Here is a 21,554-nt window from a genome sequence, read left to right on the forward strand (position 1 = left end):
GATGGGTTAAGCCAACTCTTTAAGACACACTGCTTGCTTCATTCATGAAGCATTTCTACATAGAAGCAGCAAAGTTTTGCCATGGCACTCCAATTATTGACCACCATTTTTTTTAAAATTTGTTTTATAGTAGGTCCAGATCCACTGAGTTTTTTAAAATTTGATGTTTTTACCCTAATGAAGCAGTAGAAAGTCTACAAGGTTTTGGAATGATTTTTTTGCTCATAATCTATTTTTCACAAAAAAAAAAAAAAAAAAAAAAAAAAAATAAAAGAAAAAGAAAACAAAAACAACAACAAAAAAACCCCACCAAAATTAAATATTTGGTTTTATTATTAGATTTGAATCCTCAAGATTTTTTTTGTGGCATATGAAAACTATTTTCCGGATTCATATAATCAAGGGAATACCTACAACAATTCTACACAAAAATTACAAACTACTTATTTGTTGGCAGAATACCAAGCAATAGTTACCATAAACCCCTCCAGGTCAATTTCTTTTTATTTCTTTGACATGGAAATGATACAACGGACCAAGGAAAGGACACATTTTAACTTCAGTAAGAATTTGATTACATTCTCTGTCACTGAAAAGTGATGAAAATGTTCTCTAGGAAAACAATCCTAGTGTAAAGTGAAGCACAAACTTCACTGAAAAACAGTAACCCTAGCTGCTATCAGCTATCCACAAAAAATACCCCAGATTGTGTACTTTCCAATATTTTGATATGCAGTTTTTAAAAATCGCACAAAATTATCTTACTCCCATCTGGAGATAATATAAAACAGATTAAAAAATTGGCTTTGGGAAGAAAAATTGTTTGCAAGTATTCATGAGGAAAGGACTATAATTTAAGCTCATGAACAACTGGAGTAATGATCTGAAACAAATGGGATGAAATCCAATAATGATGCTTGCAGCATACTACAATTAATTAAGAATAATTCATTATGCAAGTGGATAGAGAGAACTTCTGCAGAAAAGAATTTGGAGAAAACACTAAATAAAATACTGTGGAAAAAAAGCAAATACTGTGCTAGCATGGACTAATAAGAGAGCTGCATCTTTACCACACAGACTGATCTTTTCCCTTCTGTTCATTTCCCATTCTGTTCATTCATTCATAAAGTCTCACCTGGTACAGAAATCTGCAATGGGTATCAAACTTCTAGAGAAGGAGCAACTAAAAAGGTTTACAACAAAAAACCCTGAGCTGAGTACACAGAAAGACTGAAAGAATGGAGATATTTTGCCAAAAAGGGGGAGAGACAGAAACTGTAGGAGAAGGTAACAATCTGCAAGTATGTATAAAGTTACTAGAAAAGCAAAAATTCATTACACACCATATTTTAAAAGAGAAAGGATGGACTCAATATAAAATTTCCCATGGTAGACAGTAAGAAACTCTTCCAAGTGGAAATGAGTGAGAAATTCCAGCATATACTGTCTTAAGTGGATTGTGGAATCTTTTTTCAGAGATTTTTATAACAGTCTGAGCAAAGAACTGTTTAGTACACTACAGGTATATTCAGATTACAGTCTTTGTACATGAGAATAAAGCAGATTATTTCTGGTCTCATTCTCCATTTCTGGGATTTACGGTGGGTTCTTTTTAACTTTCACTTTTATCAACTGATCCATCATCTGTATAAGCAGAAATACGATGTAATGGAATTATCTGGATAAGAAGACCAGTGCCACCACTGTGTAAAACCTGGTCATATACTAAGGAACAAAACACTTAAAGGATCAGATTTAGTTTAACCTACAAAGTTTGAGAGCTAATATTATAAAGAAGCAAGAACATCAATAAATCTTTAAATAAAGTACTGTATTTCTTGTGAAGCTTGATCTGGTGTTTTCACGAATAATAAAAAAAAATTTAAATTCTTGTAATCACTTGAAAAATCCTATATCTAAGGAGACAAAAGAGATACCAATGATAAATATTCTGTTGCATAGCCACAAGTATTTTTTTCAAATTCTGAGTTACTTAAAAACAGAGGAAAAAACATACAGAGCTAGGCTGCTATTATATGAGAAGTTTCAAATAAACCAAATACATTCTTACAAAAACCTTGAAACTGATGGACTTTCATGATTAAATTATGAAACAGTGCTTTTCAAGAAATTAATAAATTAGACTATGTTACTAAGAGTAGCAATGGTGCTGCCATAGCAGTCTGCACAAGTAGGCATGACACCAAGATTAGGAACTAGATGCTGCTAAATAGCTTAGTGCAATACACACATTTGTCAGGAAAGGAAGAACCAAGTTACAGTATTAAACAGCAAACTCAAAAAAAAAGTATTTTACACAGAATAGAGATGTTAAATTTACTTACTGCTTCAGAATATCGTGATACTACAAGCCTACACAGGTTTAAAATACAATTAAATTTGCAGAATGGAAATCTATTACAGCATGACAGGAGTGCCACTTCCATCTGAAGGAGTCCTGAATTTCAAAGCAGCAAGTTTCAGAGTATGTATAAAGCATTTCTGTACATTTGCAGTGTTACTCACAACTAAGTAACTTCTGTTGAAGGTAGAATACTGAGCTACATCGACCTTTAATATATCACAGTACATCCTTTCCATGTAAACTAGTGCAGTAATTATGGTTTATATTATTATACAACAAATTCTTACTCCGCAATCTGAAAATCTCTGGAGGTGGACCTAATCTATAGCTATAATAATACTATACTATACTAACAGTCCTGTGTCAGTAGCTTAAATCTGGCACTGAATAATACCAACATTTACAAAAGAAAAAAAATATGTAGCAATAACCTTTCCAGTACATGCTAACATTAGAACCAAAACAAGCTTTGAAATTATAGTACTGAAGCATGCAATCCAGAGCATATAAAAGATGAGATTAAATATACATTTGAATAATTTTTGAAAATATTATTTATTACCTAAAATTTAAAATTAAGAGATTGATAACATATCTGCCTTTGGAACATACAGCATTTAGAATATCTACCTACATTTATCTTAACGTGGCAAACAAGTTTAATTTTATTAGAGATGAAAGAAAAATCACAGTTCCTACTTCAGGCAGGATGCAGGATACAACACTTGCTCATCAAAACTGGTAATTATTCCTCTAAGAACGCTTGAAATATCACTGACAGATCAACTTAATACCACTGTCAAGTCATAATTCCAAGCAAAAAAGTTCAAGAAGCACCACATGGGGCAGTAACAAAAAAACAGAGACACTGAGGATATGTCTCATTTATTCCCATCTGTTGCAGAACACTTTTACCCTGAGGCATGCACATTCATCTTTCTGCTCCTAAAAAAATTTTCCTATAATCTTTCACTCTCTATGCAGTTTTGTTTTATTTTCACTGATTCTTATCCTAAACAGTATCTAAAATTGACAAATTTCTGAGGGTTTCATGCATCACATACGAGCAGCATCATCTTACATCAGTCTCCATTTTGTTGGCTTTCAACAGAAAACTTTCACCACCAGGGTGAGGAAGCCCCACCAAACCCCTCCAGGAGCCTGACCATCCCATCAGCTGGACCAGTGCTGGAACCAGGGCTGGCGACCTCTTGCTTTCTCTCATTCATTTCTTTTTTTCTCTCTTTTCATCTCACCTCTTTATTCAAAACCCACCGCCACATCCTTACACAGTAGGTGAAGGACTAACATGTCAACTTCTATGCCAAGTATGTGATTTACTACTAAAACTTGGTGAGTTTGTGCAGACCCTGACTTTTGTTGTTCCTTTCAATTGTGAGTATGAATCTTGGGTGGTCCTTTCACCTTAAGGGTGGGACCTCACATCATGGCATTTCACTTAGATATCATTTTGATTTAAATTGCTACAGATCTCAACCATTTGTTACAGCCTTCCTGGCTACTAGACTGGCTTCACAATGATTACTGTAATGTCTGTGTTTTCTTATATAGCAAAGAAAAAAGTGAAATACTGCTCTCAATGAAATTTATTGCTCAATACTTAAAATTAATTAAGAGAATCTTTCTCAAATTTCACAGTCTGAAATATTTTTTTCTCCTCAAAAAATATCTGAAATTGTATTACTAAATCCTCAGCTATACCACACTCAATATATATATTTCACAAGCATTGCAGAAGTAGCATTAATTACACAAATAATCAGAAGGCTTATTTATTCCATTTAACATACAAACACTGCCAAGTTCCTTGTTTGGCTGAAAGCAGAATTGCTGTTAAGACATCTCACAGTGTACTGCAAGTAAAGGAAACAAAATTTCTTTCTAAGCATTTGTCTGATTATTTCTCTTTAGAAAATTATGTTTTTGAGGGCCAGCATATATATATATATATATATGCATTTTTTCATATAATCATACATGTCTACAAACATACATAGGTATGTATATATATGCATATATGTACACACAAACATATACAAAAATATACATGGGCCTAAGAGTCTAGGCTTTACTTTCTTTTTTTAAGATCTTTTGTCCGGTTTTCAAATACAAACCCTTTGAATACTTTCAATATAAAACTCCAAGGACTACCCTTCCTCACACTTTTATTTCTCTGAAGCTGCATAAATTGTACAAAACAATTTTTATAGTACTCAAAAATCTAAAAAGTTTAATGAAACATGAAATTCTGCTTATTTCTCAATGGCATGCAGACTTTAAACTCAGAAAATAATTATTTTTCTCTTTTTCATTAAATAAAATTCTGATATGATCTGGTGGGTTTTTCAGCTGTAGGAAACAAACATGGAATGTTCAAATCAACAAAGAAAGGCAAGGACTGAAAGGTCTATTTATTGGACTCCATATTTACATCTTATATTTGATTTTTATGTTCTGCTGTGCAGATCATGAAATATAGCACACAAAAATGGTTTAAAACTTCACTAGTTTATATTTCAGGAAATATTTTCCAGGATTTACCACTCAAAAACAATGTTCTTTTTTTCTCTTTGTTGCAAGTCAGACTTTTTAAAATCATGACAGCAGTTCATTAGATAGTCTTTTCCTCTTCTTTAATTCAGCTTTTTATTAAGTGCGTAAAAAGCAAGATTCATTATTTTGGAAAAGACTGTTTTGCAGTGATTTTAACTGAAAAAAATTACATTAAATTAAACAAGATTTTTCCCTTCCACCTTTTCTAAGGGTGGAAGTATTCTTTAACTCTAGTTTCTAATTTTTTTCTGAGAAACATAAAATTGAGAAACAAAAATCAATGTACTCCCCAAATATCCTTCCTAAAAACTGGGGAAAGAAAGGAGAGAGGATAAAGGACAGAGAAAGAAAAATACATGAAAACAGAGGAAAGAAAAAAGATGCACTTCTGAATTGCTATGTCAGAAACAACCTTAAATAAAAGTTCTATAAAATCAGTTTTAAAACAAGAATTCTACTTAATCTCTCATACAATTTTGTGAAGGCATGTAAATCACACACTAAAATATCTCCTCCCCCAATATTTTAACTCAGATGTCATGTTGAACTGATCTCAAAATTAGAAAATGTAAAAAATTAAAACCACAAAACCCCCAAGCTCACTAACAGTGAAGTGAATAAAATGCATAAAACCCAAAATTTTCCTAACTGGAAGTAAGAATCTCATGAGATGCCACTATGCCTGATATTGCCAGACACACCTATGTTAGCAATAGATTAAAATTTCTCTTCCTTCATAGACACATTTTCCCAGTGAAGTGAAGATGTATCTGCACTGGGGACAGCTCTTGAATCTCAGACACAGATTGACTGTTCAGGTATTACTGATATTTAATGGCTGTCATCTTCTCTAACAATTTTTAATAAATATAGAATTATCTATTATTTTCAAAATCTTCCTGGAACACAGTGAAGAAAATTCCCTATTTCCAGAAAAGTAATTTATCTTTTTTACCATGGTAAGAGTCATAATTAATAAGGAAAAGACATACAGCTCCTCAGGACACAATTTAATTCACCAATCTCCAAGATTTTCTACTGTTTAAGGACTACAGGATTTGAATTACAATATCCAATACTCTAGCAACTCTTTAAGGGTTTTTCCTGACTGTTATTTTTTCATGCTATTAACAGTTAGCTCTTCAGAGAGAAATGTTGAAAAGAAACACGAAGATAAGGAAATCTATCTTTACTAGAAGGTAAGCTGAAAATTTATTATGCTCAAATAATTAATGTTTCCCCTGTTATCATTATTATTGTCCATATAATGCCTTAAGTGGGCACTAAACCTTATATTTCATGTATAATTATAGTCTCAGCATAACAGGCATAGCTGCATTTCACAGTTATATGGCATCTGGACTCAAGTTTCAACATTGCTTTCCAGTTTGTGGTCAATAAGACATAGTTATGTAAAAGATGCTTTTAAAACGTATTTATTTTTCAGTAGCAGTAAGGAGAGAAGATGTGGAGGCACTAAACTCCTCATTAATGTTCTCTCAAAGCTATTAAGATCTTAATTCTTGCAAGAGGAGAGTTCTGATGAACAGCATAGTTATCTCCAACTTTAGAAGAGCATAATAAAGAGAAATATTTGAAACCACTCTGCACTGCAGTACCATTTCACTTTAAGGAGCTTAGGTATCAAAGGTATCAAATGAAAGACTGAGAAATGTGGCTTGGATAGATCCTTTTTTATTTAGTGGAAATTGATCACCAAAGAGACTGTTTTGAGCTGAAAACAGCACGTCAATACATTTTGATAGTCAGGGTCCAGTATTCAAATCAGTGTTTGGATGGTAATATGCAGGAAAATAAATGTCAAGCAAAAAGTGGTAATTGCTTTCTGATCTGCACTGTAGTAAGAACAGGGGAAAAAAAACCAAAAAAACAAACCTAATCCTTCACTTAAAATTAGCAAACAGCAACAACCAAAATTCAAACCTGAGGATATTTGAGATTTTCAGCTGAGCTGCATGAACACTTAATATACTCTGACATTTTTCTTTATGACACTTAATTTCCCCTGAAAAAGCCTGCTTAAACGCTTAGTTTAAAGCTAACATAATTTAAAATGTCAAAATATCTGAGTATAAATTTAAAGATTAACCTTAACATCATAAACTTAAAGGACCAACAGTATTTCAGAATATTCTGCCAAAGTATATCAGCTCTTCTCCAGTGCATGATCTTAAGAAAAAAATTCAGACTAATGAGGGTGGATATCATTGGTCACCAGGTTCCAATGAGACTTTTGCCAGTGACCATAACCCTTTGAGCCTGGCAGTTCAGCCTAATTTCAGCACACCTCACTGGGCTTTTAACTGGCCTGGATTTCACCAGTTTGCTTTTGAGGATGTTACAGGAGGCTGTTGAAAGCTTTGTCCAAACTGAGATAAACAACAACGCTCTCCCCTTGCCCACTGAGCTGGCCATGTCATCATGGAAGGCAACCAGGTTGATCCAGCATCATTATCCCTTTGGAAATTCTTGGCAACTACTCACAAAAATGTTCCTGTATTTTGTATGCTTGGTAATGATCACAAAGATTATTTACTCCATCAGCAACTCAAGAGACAAGAGGAGAGTGACTGGCTTTGAAGCCTTCTGGATTCTCTTTCCAGTTGTGAATGACATCTCTGCCAAACTTTCCCCCTCAGATTGTCCTGACCTTTCCAAGCCTGTTGAATGTGACCTTGTAATGACACTAGCCTCTCAGCACTTGGTGAACCCCATTGGGTCCCCTGGGTTTGTGCTTGTCCAGTCCATCCCTAATCGAACCTTCCTCCACCAAGGCTAGATCATCCTTGTTCCAGACCTTCCCTTTCATCTGAAGGGCCTGGGATTGCTCAGTGCTCAATCTTAAACTGTAAAGACCAAGGTAAAAAAGAAGGCATTGAGTCCCTCAAGTCTTTTCTGTGTTCTTTGTCTTCAGATTCTTTGCCTCATTTGGCAGAAAGAACAGCACAGTAACAGACACCAATTCATTCTGAGGCATAACAAGCTAGAGGAAAGTGAAGGCTAAAACAAAGGATTCAAAGAGATATTAAGGCAAGTCATCTCTGAAACAAAACAGTGTAAGATTGCACAATTAAACACTTTCATAATGCAAAGGCAAAACAGTATGACTATGAATTTCAGAATTTTCCCTTTTTTCTTGGATTATTAGATCTTTTCCAATGCTCATATATGCAGTTTGGCTAGAGAAATGGAAGTAGAAGCAAAAGAAAAGGGCATACATAAAGTTATTTCTGTGTGCCCGACAGAAAAGAGAATACAGAACTTATGAACCAAAAAACCTATAAAGAAGTTGATATAGCAAGGCAGTACCAGTAACTTCCTATATGCAGGAAATATATATAAACCCTGCCTTTTCATTTCAACTTTGCACTTCTCTGAAAGCAGAAAAAGTATAATTAAGTGAAATTGTAGGCAAGAACTGTAATGCAGATAAATGTCCCCTGGCAGTAACCACAGAATTCATTTTCACCTGTGACCCAGAGTCAAAGCTACTCTCAGATTTGCACTAATTAATACATCAATCTAGTGAGTTATCTGTACTGACAGCATGATTTAGCAGAAGTTATTATTATTTTCCGAGAACACCAATATAGTAATTAAATTATTTAATTCTAAATTTAGAATTTAGAATTAAATAATTATAAAAAAACCCTACTTTACAAGTGCTGATAACTACAGGATGACTCATTAAAAACAGACCCCTTATTTTTATATTATAATTCATTACATACTCTTAGGAAACTAAAGTAACACTTTCAATACTTGGCTCCTTCAGTGCATCCTTAGTACATATTCCACTTGGACATCTGCAACTTTTGTGTCTGATAACGTCCATTCAATCTGCACTTTCGGATTCAGACTCACTCCTCTCATCTTCAGAGACTATGACTCAATTAAAAGTTTAATGTTAAATACAATATATTTTGGCACTCAGATTCTCCCCACTGAACTTCCACAGGTATTACTGGATCCTGCAATCCAGAGACAGGGGATAAGGAATTTATCCATGCAGCATTTACAGTGAGCCACAATCCTGGCTAGACAGAGCCAATTCCTCTGCAAGTTGTCATCTACACACAAGGGGCTCAGAAAAGCCAAGCAAAGCACTGCTTGCAGCTTTTAAAGAGCTCCATTAAAGAAGGCACAGATAATAAAAAATAATATATTGCAAATACACCTACCTACTGCAGGCCCTATTATTTAGCTAAGGAGCTCCCTGAGTTAATCATAAGACCAGACTCAGACTATGTAAAAACAGCTAGTTTCTGCTGCATGCAGGAGGTATAGATAAATATTTCACTCTTACCAGCAGCACTATTCAACATATTTGAGAATAGCCATTACAATTCACTTCTACACAGTAAAGTGAGAAAAGCAAAGGGATAGTCAAAGCATATGCAAGGTAGAGATTCAGCCCCAGTGAGACTTACAGAAGATGACATCCCAACAGGTTATCCATAACTGAGAGAGGTCAGAAATAGCTTGAGGCAAAAAATGACAAAAGAATTATTTTTTCCATATGTGGCTTATGAGCCATTCTGGAGGTTATCCCTGCTTATCCCCAGACTGGCCTTTCTTGGTGCTCACCACATACCCAAAATTACTGCTGAAAAAGGCAGTCAGGATCAAGAATCAACTGGGGAAAATCATGAAAGAAAATAGAAGTAATTACTACTAGTGATTGAACAATTTATCAGATTTGAATACCAGAACTGCCTAGATCAGTATGAAATGGAAAGGGTAATTTTATCTAGCCTTACTCAAGCAATGATGAGTCAACCTGCTCTTGCATGCAAGACAAGATTTGTAATCTGGAACCTTGGTCTCTTCTGCCTTCCCAAATTGCATTGAATAATGGACATACAAAAATATTCTAAAACTTCTGAAACTCTAGCTCCCAAACATACAACATAAGCAACACCTATGTCTGACTATGAACAGGACTATTAATTAAGTAAGTAAGTAATTACTGTTAGTACTTTCTGACAACATTAATGTAAAGAAGAAAGTGAGAAGGTTCACATCACCCTTTTATGCCTAGGTAGAAACTATAAGAACACACAGAACACAGAAGATTCATCATGAACAGTGCTAATCAAAAGATGTTGATCTTGGAAAGGAAATAAGGAAAGGAAATACATATGGGTAGGCAATAACGTACCAAAAAAATACTTTCCCTGGCAAGTTGTCACAATGTCTCTATGAGTAACAATTGCAAAAGTCTACTAAAGGAGTATCAGAAGAAAGAACAAAGTGAAAGAATTATCTCACCTCTTTGACTATCTTTCCACACAATTTTTCGATGTTTCTCATATTGTTTATTCAACCAGATGAGGACTGTTCGTTCATATCGAGAATATACATTACTGCATAAAGGTTCTGATTTTATTCCTGGCATGTTGTGCAAGCTTTCCAAGCTTGATGGGTCAGGAACAACACGGCAAGAAACACATGGAAGAACAAACACCTGAAATGATAAAAAATGTTTTAAAAGTATGAACTGTAAAAAGAATTTCAAGCTGACAGATAAAGAAAAAAGTCCAAACACTTCAAACTCAAAAGGTTTACTCATTTAGGAAAGGTTTAGGAGACTGCACATTAGCACCCACATAACCACTACACAAGATAATGAAAGGTCTCAAGAGCAAAACAAACTGAGAAGCTGCTGAGATCACTTTGTTGAGCTTGGAGAAGGCTGAAGAGTGACCTCACCACAGCCTACAAATTCCTCAAGGAGGGCAGAGGAAAAGGAGGTGCCAGTCTCCTCTCCCTGATGATCAGCAATAAGGACACAAGTAAATGGAATGAAGCTGCAACAGGGTAAGTTTGGATTTTAGGAAAAGGTTCTACACTCAGTGGGTGGTTGTTCACCAGACCAGGGAAATGGTCATGGCACCAACTCAGTCAGAGTTCAGGGAGCATCTGGAGAATGCTCTTAGTCATACGGTTTAGTTTAGGTAGTTCTGTGAGGAGCTGGGAGTTTGAGCTGGGCCTCATGCTCCTTATGGGTTCCTTCCAACTTGAGATATTCTATGATTCTAAATTTTTTTTGTTTTCAACTTTTCTCCAAGTTTTGACGAACCCTATAAAATCACTAGGTCATCTGTATTCCAAGAATTACTGTGCATATTCTATCCAAAACACTCATTGATGAACTACTTGCACTGATGTCCAGCACAATCTATAGACAACATTCAAATTGTATCTTTCATGATCCAGTTGCTTATTTAGGTCCAAGTTACACTGCTTGTTTCTCCTGAAAACATTCACATTAAAGGCCTAAAATAAAATTCAGGACAAAATTGTTTTTCTGAGCTGCAAGTGTAGGTGGGTGGTTCATGTCCAGCTTCTCATCCACCAGCACCTTCAAGTCCTTTTCGGCAGAGCTACTCATGATCTGTTCATCACCCAGCCTGGATTGATACTGGAGGTTTCCTTGACCTGATTGATATAAAACCTGATTGAATCAAGGCATTTCAAGCTACCTATTTTTTAGAGTTTCATCTCATCAAAAAAAAAAAAAAAAAAAAAAAAACCCAAATAACAAAACATACACACATACTATTAATTTTGGTGTGGTTTTGCTCTGTGCCAGTCTGTCATGTACCTATGAATACTAGAGCAAATTAAAAGAACAGAAAAATTACTTGCTTTCTGGTAACTGATTGTATTTTTCCACACTCATGCGCCCATGTGCTCCTAAGTCATCTGTCTCAGCCCATGTACACATACCATTTCATCTTTATTTTTTATTGTGCTTTCCCAATCAATAATCACAAAATCAGAGAACAATTGAGGTCGGAAGACAGCTCTGGAGATTGCCTGGTCCAAATATCCTGCTCCAAGAACAATCAGGGTGCTTTTTCCAGGATTGTATTCTGATGAGTTTTGGATATTTCCAAGGGCAGTAACTCCACAACCCCCTCAGGATATCCATTCTTAGTGTGTGACCACTCTGACAGGAAAAAGGTTTCTTAAATTTAAAGGCATTTCCTGCATCTCAGTTCATGTCTGGGGATTCTGACCATGTCATGAAGCACTACTGAGGAGTTTGGCACCATCCTCTTTACAACCAACCTCCCCTCAGGTACTGAAACACATTTCTTAGATACAACCCCTGCCTGAGACTTCTCTTCTCCTGGCTGAATAGTTTCAGCTCTTTGTCCCTAAATGATAGATGCTCCAGTCTCTTAAATCATCTCTGGGATCCTTCATTGAAGTCACATTGCAGTACATCCATGCCTGACTTGAACTGGTAAACCCAAAGATTAGATATATTTTTAATCTATTTTCCATCCCTTGGAATAGAAATAAATTTTTCCTTTAGGCAAATAAATGTTACTGATCATTGATGAGCACATAAATTTTACTTTGGAAACACTCAAGTTTTTTCTCTACCATCAGTAAAAATAAAATTAAAAAAAAATTTGAGAAGTCTATACTGACCAAGTTGATCATATTTTATAAATGACAGGTATTAAAAAAATCCTTAGCTGTTTAAAAATTTCATTCAAATGTAAGGTAATAAATGCTACAGTTATACATCTAGGCAATTGTGTCCAATGAAAAGGGCTTCTAAGCTGGGTAACACAAAAGCATGACAGTTTTCTTTAGTTGCACTAATATTTATATAACATTTAATTCTACAAAATGCAGACTGCTCTAATATAGTATTTCCTAGTTGAAACACATTAACACACTTAAAAAGTTTTAAAGAAAATTTAAAAATTCATGCTCTTTCTTTTTCCTTCTCTGTTAGCAAGAAATAAAATGTTTACAAGTATTTAGTTTTAAAGATGTGTTTGTTTTGGGAAAAAAAATAAGCCTCCAATAGACCACATATCTTTTTCAAAATAAAGCTTTTGGTCATCAGTTCCTTAGAATCTGGTAGTAAATGCATCTGTAATTTACCTTGTATATCTGCAGCAGCACATCTGTCCAAGCTCGTTTGCTCATTGTCTCAAATGTTCTTTGCTCCAGAACAAAAACAGGCCTGCCACTTAATTTGCCTGAGCTTCTCATGCTTCCTCTCTTCACTTCAGGTGTGAAACACTTCAGGTAAAAAGGTGGGAATGTTTTTTCAATATTCAATTCATCAGTTTGGATAGGGAATTCACAAGAGGACAATAATGAATCAATGGCATAAATGGGTGATAACATCTACTACAGTGAATAGTGACCAACATTAGAACCATTTGCAGTTTCCTGCTACCTCAGGAATAAGGATCATAATAAATTGATAGGAGTTGAAAGCAGAAATCAGGAAACAGGGAAAAAACACAAAATACTTTGTTTAAAAATGGTAAAATCCGTATGATAATTTGATCTCTACTTTAAAACGTATCTGTTGGACATTAATATCAGCTACCAATAGTATCAGAAGGAACTGAAAAAAAACAGAGAGACCAATGTAAATGTTTGAGTCAGCTTAAATTCCTACTTAGTCTCACATGTGCTTAGATTTATGCAATGCAAAACAGTCACCACAGTAAGAATACTCATGGTCTACCAAGAACTTCCACTAGTGTTCAAAGGACTAAAACTAAGCATGTGGGCTTTTGTTAAAAAGAGAAAAAACACCAAACCTACCTACCCTCAGTCCAGTATTCACTTCAGTCCATATCTTATAATCTTCAGGTGCAAGCAGAAATTCTGGCATAACATGAGAAAGATATGCTCCTTGGCCTCTGAAACCACAAAGCAGGAAAAGTTAATAGGAAAGATAAATATTTTTAAGAGAAATCAAATTTTATTTCAAGTTGTTCAACCTTTGTGTAATCTTCTCTATGTGAATAGCCTCTGGACTAGTGGTCCAGCTCCATTAATTGCTTAGATGAACTTGATGGATAGAAACTCATGTTCCATTCCTATGGCTGCAACTACACACTACAGGAACATACAATTCTGGGCAGATAGGCTTCTTTATGAGCATTACTCCTCCATGAAGGATTTATTTTAACACAAAACATGAAAACAAATAATATCCACTTCTATATGAAAGCCTAATGACCAGTGTTACATAACATCAGCAGAATTAAAACTTGATGATGCTTTTATGTCTACGGTTTCATATTTACAAATGATACTGGAAGCCTAATGGGTGTAAGCAAAGGTATTTCAGAACTCTCAATGGACCTCCCCTCTCTTCTCAAGTTACTTATAAATGCAACAAGAAAAGTAATTGCTGAAACAAAAGGCAACTTCATTACACTGAATACCAAAAAAGTTAATTTCCAAGTGAAGAAAGATGATTCTTTATCTCAAATGAAACAGTTCAAACAATTGTGCTGGAAAGAAAGGAAAACAACATACAATTTTGAGCCATATTTTTCAAAGGAAAACAGAAAAGCTTCCTGAATTTTAGGTCAGGAAGATTATCATAGCATATCTAGATTAAAATTGTTCTCAGAGCTTTTAAAATGGTTAATGGGAATAAAAATTAAACTAGTATTTCTTCTTATATGACCATGAAATGATCATATTTTTCAGTATCATACAGTTTAAAAAAATTTAGTTTATACATTAAAAGTCAAATATCGCAGTTTGCAACTAGGATCACGAGAAGTTATGATTCTTCTCACAGAATTGTATTTTTCTAGTAAGAGTACAATTTCAGTTTCCATATTTTACTTGAAAAATTATTCTTTATCTTTTCAAAACATTGAAATGCCATGTTTTATAAAATTATCTAGCATTTTTTAAAATAAATGTATTTCAATCAGGAACACAAAAATAGCACCCATTTAGTAGTCTGGTTCTAAAACTCACCCTGTCTGAAATTCCCATTTTCCACTAACCCATAAACTCTGTTCACTTTTAAACCTCAGCTCCTCCCAAATGAAAAAATAAGAAAGTTACACAGTATTAATCTTTTCAGGTATCTTATCTTTCTTTTGATCTTTTTACTTGGCAAATACATAGGAATAGGTCTAATCTATAATTTTAATTCCAAGAAAAGCATGTAACAAGGCTACATGTCAGTGTGCTGGTTTTGCATTGACATTTGGTCAGGAGAGAAAAGGTCACTACACTACAGTCATCATAGCAAAGTTCTGTATAACTGAATGTTCTCATAATTGGATGCATTTTACTACCAAGGAATATTGTCTTAACAAAACTCCTCTTCATTCACGTTAATATTAAACATGAAGCCACTTTTCCAAGATCAACATTTTCAGACTGTTAAGACATTTTTCCTCAAGACACAGAGCTTGCAATAACCTCTTGGTACTGCAAAATAACCACGTTTTTCCATTACTGCTGTGGTAATGCACCAAAGAAACCTTTTGACTGGAGAACAATAAAACTGATACTTTGGAATGCTGCTTGAAACACTAAGCACCATTCACCTGCTTTGGCAAGTGGAAAATCTTAAATACAAATGATGCTTTATTTGAACCATGCTGACCAGAAAGTAGTGGTTGGTGTAAAAAGCCAAGAACTATCTGCTGACTTTCCACAAACCACACCGAACATGAAGGAATAGCAGATCACAGATAAATTACTCATATCTCATCTAGGTTTAGATGTCTTTTCATCATTACACACAGTCATGCCAGAAATGCCAGTGTCAGACATTTTTGTACTATGGTTTATAAACACCTGTGAGGAAATGCAAATACTCCAGATGATCCTAAAATGTGTAAGTAGGAAAAGTAGATCCATAAATTAAGAAATCTTACAGAAAGAAATCTTACAGAACTCACACAAACTAGGAGAGGCAGAAAACTAACAGGATGTGGTAAAATCAAGCACAAAATGAACACCAAATTAATTATAGAAGAGTTCAGATTGGAAAAGGCCTCCAAGATCATCAAAATACATACAAGCAATGGAGTCCAGCTAGAAAATACTTTCTGTAAAAACCTGTGGTGTTTTTCTAGGATTGGTATGGATTACTACTTCATGTGTGATCATTTGGCCTCAACAACCATCAGCCAGTCATTTGTGTACAGAAGTACTGGACTTAGCCTTGACCAACTGGCTGCTGCTTCAATTCTGCTCTGAATATATTCATGACTTAACAGCCAAAGTTCAGTAAAACTGATGTCTTTTATTAAAATGTACCTATTAAAGAGCTTTTAAAAATCCCAAGAAACACAACAGAAACACTTAAAAAGTTCTTTCCAATTGTTGTAATTTTTAGCAAAAAGGGTTGGAATCCACTTACCCCAAGACTCATCATTTTGAAGTATTTAACAAACATCATTTATGCTAGTTTCAAAAATTCCTAGATTCCTGGAAAATCTCAATGGGAAGACTGAACATAAGAGTCATCAGGCTCCACCAAGAGCATCAGTGAAATGGTGAGATCATGAATGAAAAACTTGAACTGACTGTCTACTGAGTCTGTCCAAGAAGAAAGTTTATAAGTCATCTTTTGCAATTAAGGAAGCAGAGTTCCTGTGTTGGATATACCAAAGGACACTGATTAGTGTAAACTTCTGATAACCTTGGTAAAAATAAATTAAAGGTTATAATACATACATCTTATTTGACAAAAAGGTAAAGGAAACCCTAAATCCACTGTACACCATCTAGTTAGAACCAGGCTTGAAGTATGCTAATTTTAAAAACAGAAAAGAGAAGATGCACGCATAGATATCTCATCAAACTTGTACTTACCTAAGGAAGGACAGCAATTCAGAATGCTGCCAGTGGAGCTGGAACATTCTTTCTACTGGATCAGAGGGCAATGCCTGGCTTGCTGCAATGCCTGGTATTGGCTGTCCATTCAGATGCAATAACATCTCATAAAAACCCTTATCTTTGTCAGTCTTCCGTTTAAAAGTCTTTTCTTGTGCAACTGTTAGCTGGACTATACACACATCACTAGGAGAGAAAAAGCCTTTGATATTATTCTTCTAAATGTACAAAATGAGCTACAATTACATGTATCACAAGGCTAATTTAACAAACCATGAACTAAAAACAGCAGCAAGGAAGGTTGAAAAGTAGAGCACTTTTTTCATCTTTACAGAACTTTCATAATAAAGTAAGAAATTTGAACTTCATGCAATATTTATTCCTTTATAAATAAAAGCTTCCTGTCAAAAATAATTTGGATTTTTATCACATTTATAAATTGTTTCCCAGGAGAGTGGCTTCTTCACTATTTAGTACCAAGCTAGATAAGATCAAATAAGTGAAGCCACCACAAATGATATATTTTCAGAGTGCTTGCAAGACTCTTGATTATAAAATATTCTTTCTTATATGTTTCTTGATCTTTAGATTATGTGGGGGGAAAAGATATATTGTTAAATCACTTACTTATGCCACCAAAGAAGGGACAAAGGCTAGAACTGTTTTCACTCTTAGAGGAGAATCAACTTCAGTTAAGAAGGTGACATACAGTTTGAACTGCATATTTAACAAACACTGCATTATGACTCACAGTATCATAGTTGAAAGTATATTTTAGAAAGTAAAAACTGACACCTGGATGACACTGCCATATAAGCACCATATAGAAGCTACAACTGATAGAAAACTGTGCTTTAGAGTGTGTTTATACTCCTTAGATCATATCCAAACCACTTGAGTAGATCTGTTAGCCTGTTAGGGGATAGACAGGAGTTGGCTCTAAGCAGGCATGAATTACCCTCTCAGTGAATGAGGTACTGAAATAGGATTTTGTCCCTTAGACCAGCCAAAGAACGTGAACCAACTCTTCACAGCAGTTAGGGTCTTTTGAAAGAAGGTGTACTCCTCCTTATCTTCATCAGGGAAAAATGATAATTCACGTCTATCTCTTTCTCCATCACTCTGACTGTCAGTTTCACTCTCTTCACTTATTTCTTCATTCTCTTCACTTTCATATTCATCACTCTCATAAGTGGTGCTCTCTAAATGATGCACACAAAATAAAATATCCAGAAAGATTTATTTCTCCATTTTTGTCTAGTACAAAAATATCCAACACACAGTTGCTTTCAAAGAACAAAAAGCTACCAGACAACAAATGATCAACTTATTTTAAGAAAAAAACAATTTAAATTACATATACACGTCTTAGGAATAGAACGAATGATATATTAAAATCTAATTTCACTTCCAGCAAAAAGCATTATTCAAGCAGCAAAAAATAAATTCAGGCATGGCTTACAAAACTACAGCCTGAATCTTAAAAGTATCAGTCTCACACACAGTTCCAACAGACACAGCTTTGCCTGTCAGCCACTGCAAGTTCACTTTAACAGTTACTGTACAGATATAACTCCCACTACATCTATAAACCTTTGGATGTTTTTCCCCTCTGTTAGGCTTTCTCACTCCTAAATCCTGATCTGTTCATAACTTATATATTTTAACAACTGTTAGTTGTGAACATCAACGACAGTATCATTGCACAAAAACGTAACTAAAAAAACAAACAAGTTTTCCTTATAGCACAAATAACTTAGGTGACTCCATCCTTGAAGGTGCATTTTAACCATTGTTGCAGTTTCATTAAATAATGCAAAAAAAAAAAAAAATTGATACCTTTGTGGAAACAAAAATCTTACGGTGACTTAAGAAGAAAAAAGAATAATACAACGTGGACAAAGGAGGCTCATTCTTTATAAGATCATTGATTTTATGTGTTGTACGATACCTGATAGAGAATCTTCACAGGCTGAGACACTAGCTGTACCTAAAGAACTTGTGGAATAACCATGTGAAGATGATAGTGGTGTAACACATGGCTGTAGAACAATTTCTCCACTGCTGAAGTCTTTATTGTCTGTAAAAAAAATTCAAGTTGCAGTTCAGAAAACATATTTTACTTTCTGCGCTCTAACAAATTATAAATCAATATCTACTTCTATATTTTTTCTACATCATGATTCATTTAATTAAGTAACAGTTCTTATTTGACTCATAAAGATCTCACTTTGGTCATTAGACTGGGGTCCAAAAAGAATTTCATGCTGCCTTTTTTTCCCCCCATTAAGTGATGCATCTTCCTACTTGCTGAAAAGCACCTATCGCACAATGCTAGTTTAAGAATTCTGTGTCATAAACAAAATATTCTTAAGGACTTTTTGTTCCCAGCAGTGTAATGAGTCTCAATACATCATTCTCAAGCTCTTTCAGACTCCACAACCCATATTTTACAATCCAAACTCAGAAGTAAACTTTATCAAGCCATCAGTTCTGAAATAACAGATGATCTGACATTCTCATGCTGGCCTAAGATAGGATGAGAGGACCCTCTGTTGTCAATCCAAAACAAAAGAGGCACCAAGTGTAGTTTCCAGAGAAGCAAACACACCACTAAGAGAAGGAAGAACTCTCTATGATTATCTTTTAACTTTTTATGGCTGGCAGTGTTATTTTTTATCATCTGTAGGAAGTGAAAAAAGAGCATGGTGTTAGAGTGGAGGCAACGCCTTCCTGGATACCTTTCAAAGACATTGTGCTGTGTAGAACACCAACACAGTCTATACAAAATCATATTTAAAAAAACTCAAGGAATTTAGAAGTAATGACTTCCTTCAAAACTGACACAAACTGATGTGTGAACAAACCAATCAGCAATTAATGAAGGACAGAAATATCCCATTATTAATGGGAGATCACTTATTATAAAACTACCACTCCATTTTTGTCTTAATCCTCAATGGAAATCTACAAAGCATTTTTAAAAACAAGCTTGCAAAAATGATCTATTGCTTAGAAAAAATAAAGAAAAGAAACTAAGTTACAAAAAATTACACATTAATAAGAGATAATAGTTTTTTCCCCTTCCTATCTTCATTTAATTGTGCTATGATCCCTGAATGATGTGGTTCATATACCTATCTTCTTCCATTTGGGTGACAAAGACCAAAACATTACCTATCTTCCTGTTAATCCCTTTCTCAATTTCTCAAGTATCAATTACCTTTTTTTCATAAATACTCTGAGTGACACACTTACTTTAAGTTAATACAGTCTTAGAACTCAGTCTTCGATGCTAAATCTGTCTCATATATAAGGACTTACTTGCTTACCTGAAAAACTTCTCTATCTCATGAAAATACATCAGATCACATTTAGAGCTATAAAAACCATCATCATTTACCCCACACTGAACCTGCTTCAAGCAGGCTGGACTAGATGGCCCCCAGGGATCCCTTCCAGCCTGAATTACACAAGGATCCCAATCTCTTTCCATAAGCACAGCCACACACAGAGATTACAGATCACTGAGGCAGCAGAGATGGATTCAGGAGAGGGGACACAGACAGAGATTTAGAGACAGAGTCAGGCAGAGGGAGGCAGGCAGGGAGATATAACACAGATCAAAATATTTCTGCTCTCTGACCACAGGTTTTTATTAGGCCTTAAAAGATAGCTGTGCCCTTCCCCATCCAAGGACAGGAGTTAAAAAAGCCTGAAAACTATTCCCAACAGGCCAATAATGATCACATTTTAAAATAACATCATTTTGCTTTCTTCAAAACGTGATCATTGTCTATCAATTCAAATTAAGGTAACTAATTCTCTAATGCTTCAAGTATTTCCCCTATTCATATTTAAAACACCTCACAAAGCATTCTGGAAGATTCCAGTTTGTTTAATATTTTTCAGTAAATATTACCTAATAATTTATATAACTTGTCCTCATTTTCAACAAGGAAACTGAAGCTATTAAATGGTTTCAAAAGTTTAATTGCAGTATCTCCCTGTAATAAATGAGGGAAAATGCGATCTTGACAATCACACTCCTATTATAATCCTGAAAACAGTGATAATACTAATGGACATAATATAATTTCAGAGCTAAAATCTTGACTGCTTACTGCTTCTCCAGATAATTCTTTGATCAAAGCAGTGCAACGCCAAGTATGGGTATAATGTAAGAAGACAATTGTCTGCTGTTCCAGAAACTTGAAATGAGAACCTGTTGAAAACAAAATAAAGAAGTTACCATTTGCTATTTACCAATGGTAATCAAGATATTTTTCAGCACAAGAACAAAAGACAGAGTGAAGGTATCAGAACTCCTTCATTCTTCTCTAGTGGCTGAAGAGATTACACAGGTGGAACTGAATCTTTCAAAATGCTGAAGTTTAGTATAGCATTTCCACTTCTTAGTTTTACTATGAGCATGAGTGTATCATCAGTCTGAAAGAGTCAGCAGAGATTTAATGAAATAAATTAACTCTGTATTTCTAAAAAGAAAAAGAAAAACTATTAAAATTACAACTGACATTAAATCTCCTAAAGATGCCTGATAACTTGCTAAATAATATATCCTATAACTTTTGACAAAGGAAGTTTTCTTGAAAAGCAACTTCTATTTTGATATAGCATTTATTGTATAAGACTTTACAGAAATGTCAAAATAAATATTTAAAAATAAATAGATTCTATTTAAAAACACTAAGATATTGACTGCAGTTGCTGGAATATAACAGAAATTGATGCCCATGCTCTGATGTTCACTAAAGTGTCCTACCTGCAGCAACTTTATTGATGTGCAGCAATCCACCTTTTAACCCTCTTTTTGTACTTCTCCTCAGTCTCTCAGAGTGTAGTCAACAAGCAAATTATTGCCATCAATGCAACCCTTGGAGCCATCTGTATTTATGTTCTTAGTTCATGGCAACTGACAGGTAAT

General features: G+C 34.7%; 1 protein-coding gene across 1 annotated transcript in view; it reads right to left on the bottom strand.

Annotated features, from left to right (window-relative positions):
- Positions 1-21,554, bottom strand: part of CFAP47 (cilia and flagella associated protein 47) — a 261,413-nt gene that overhangs the window by 188,387 nt on the left and 51,472 nt on the right. The window contains exons 27-33 of the mRNA XM_066314030.1: positions 20,734-20,834; positions 18,561-18,689; positions 17,568-17,811; positions 16,589-16,795; positions 13,557-13,650; positions 12,875-13,015; positions 10,235-10,430 (exon numbers count right to left, since the gene is read on the bottom strand). Of these exons, the coding sequence (XP_066170127.1) occupies positions 10,235-10,430; positions 12,875-13,015; positions 13,557-13,650; positions 16,589-16,795; positions 17,568-17,811; positions 18,561-18,689; positions 20,734-20,834 (1,112 nt within the window). The remainder of the gene's footprint in view (positions 1-10,234; positions 10,431-12,874; positions 13,016-13,556; positions 13,651-16,588; positions 16,796-17,567; positions 17,812-18,560; positions 18,690-20,733; positions 20,835-21,554) is intronic.

This window comes from Sylvia atricapilla, chromosome 2 (genome assembly GCF_009819655.1).
Source record: "Sylvia atricapilla isolate bSylAtr1 chromosome 2, bSylAtr1.pri, whole genome shotgun sequence".
Classification (NCBI taxonomy): Eukaryota; Metazoa; Chordata; class Aves; order Passeriformes; family Sylviidae; genus Sylvia; species Sylvia atricapilla.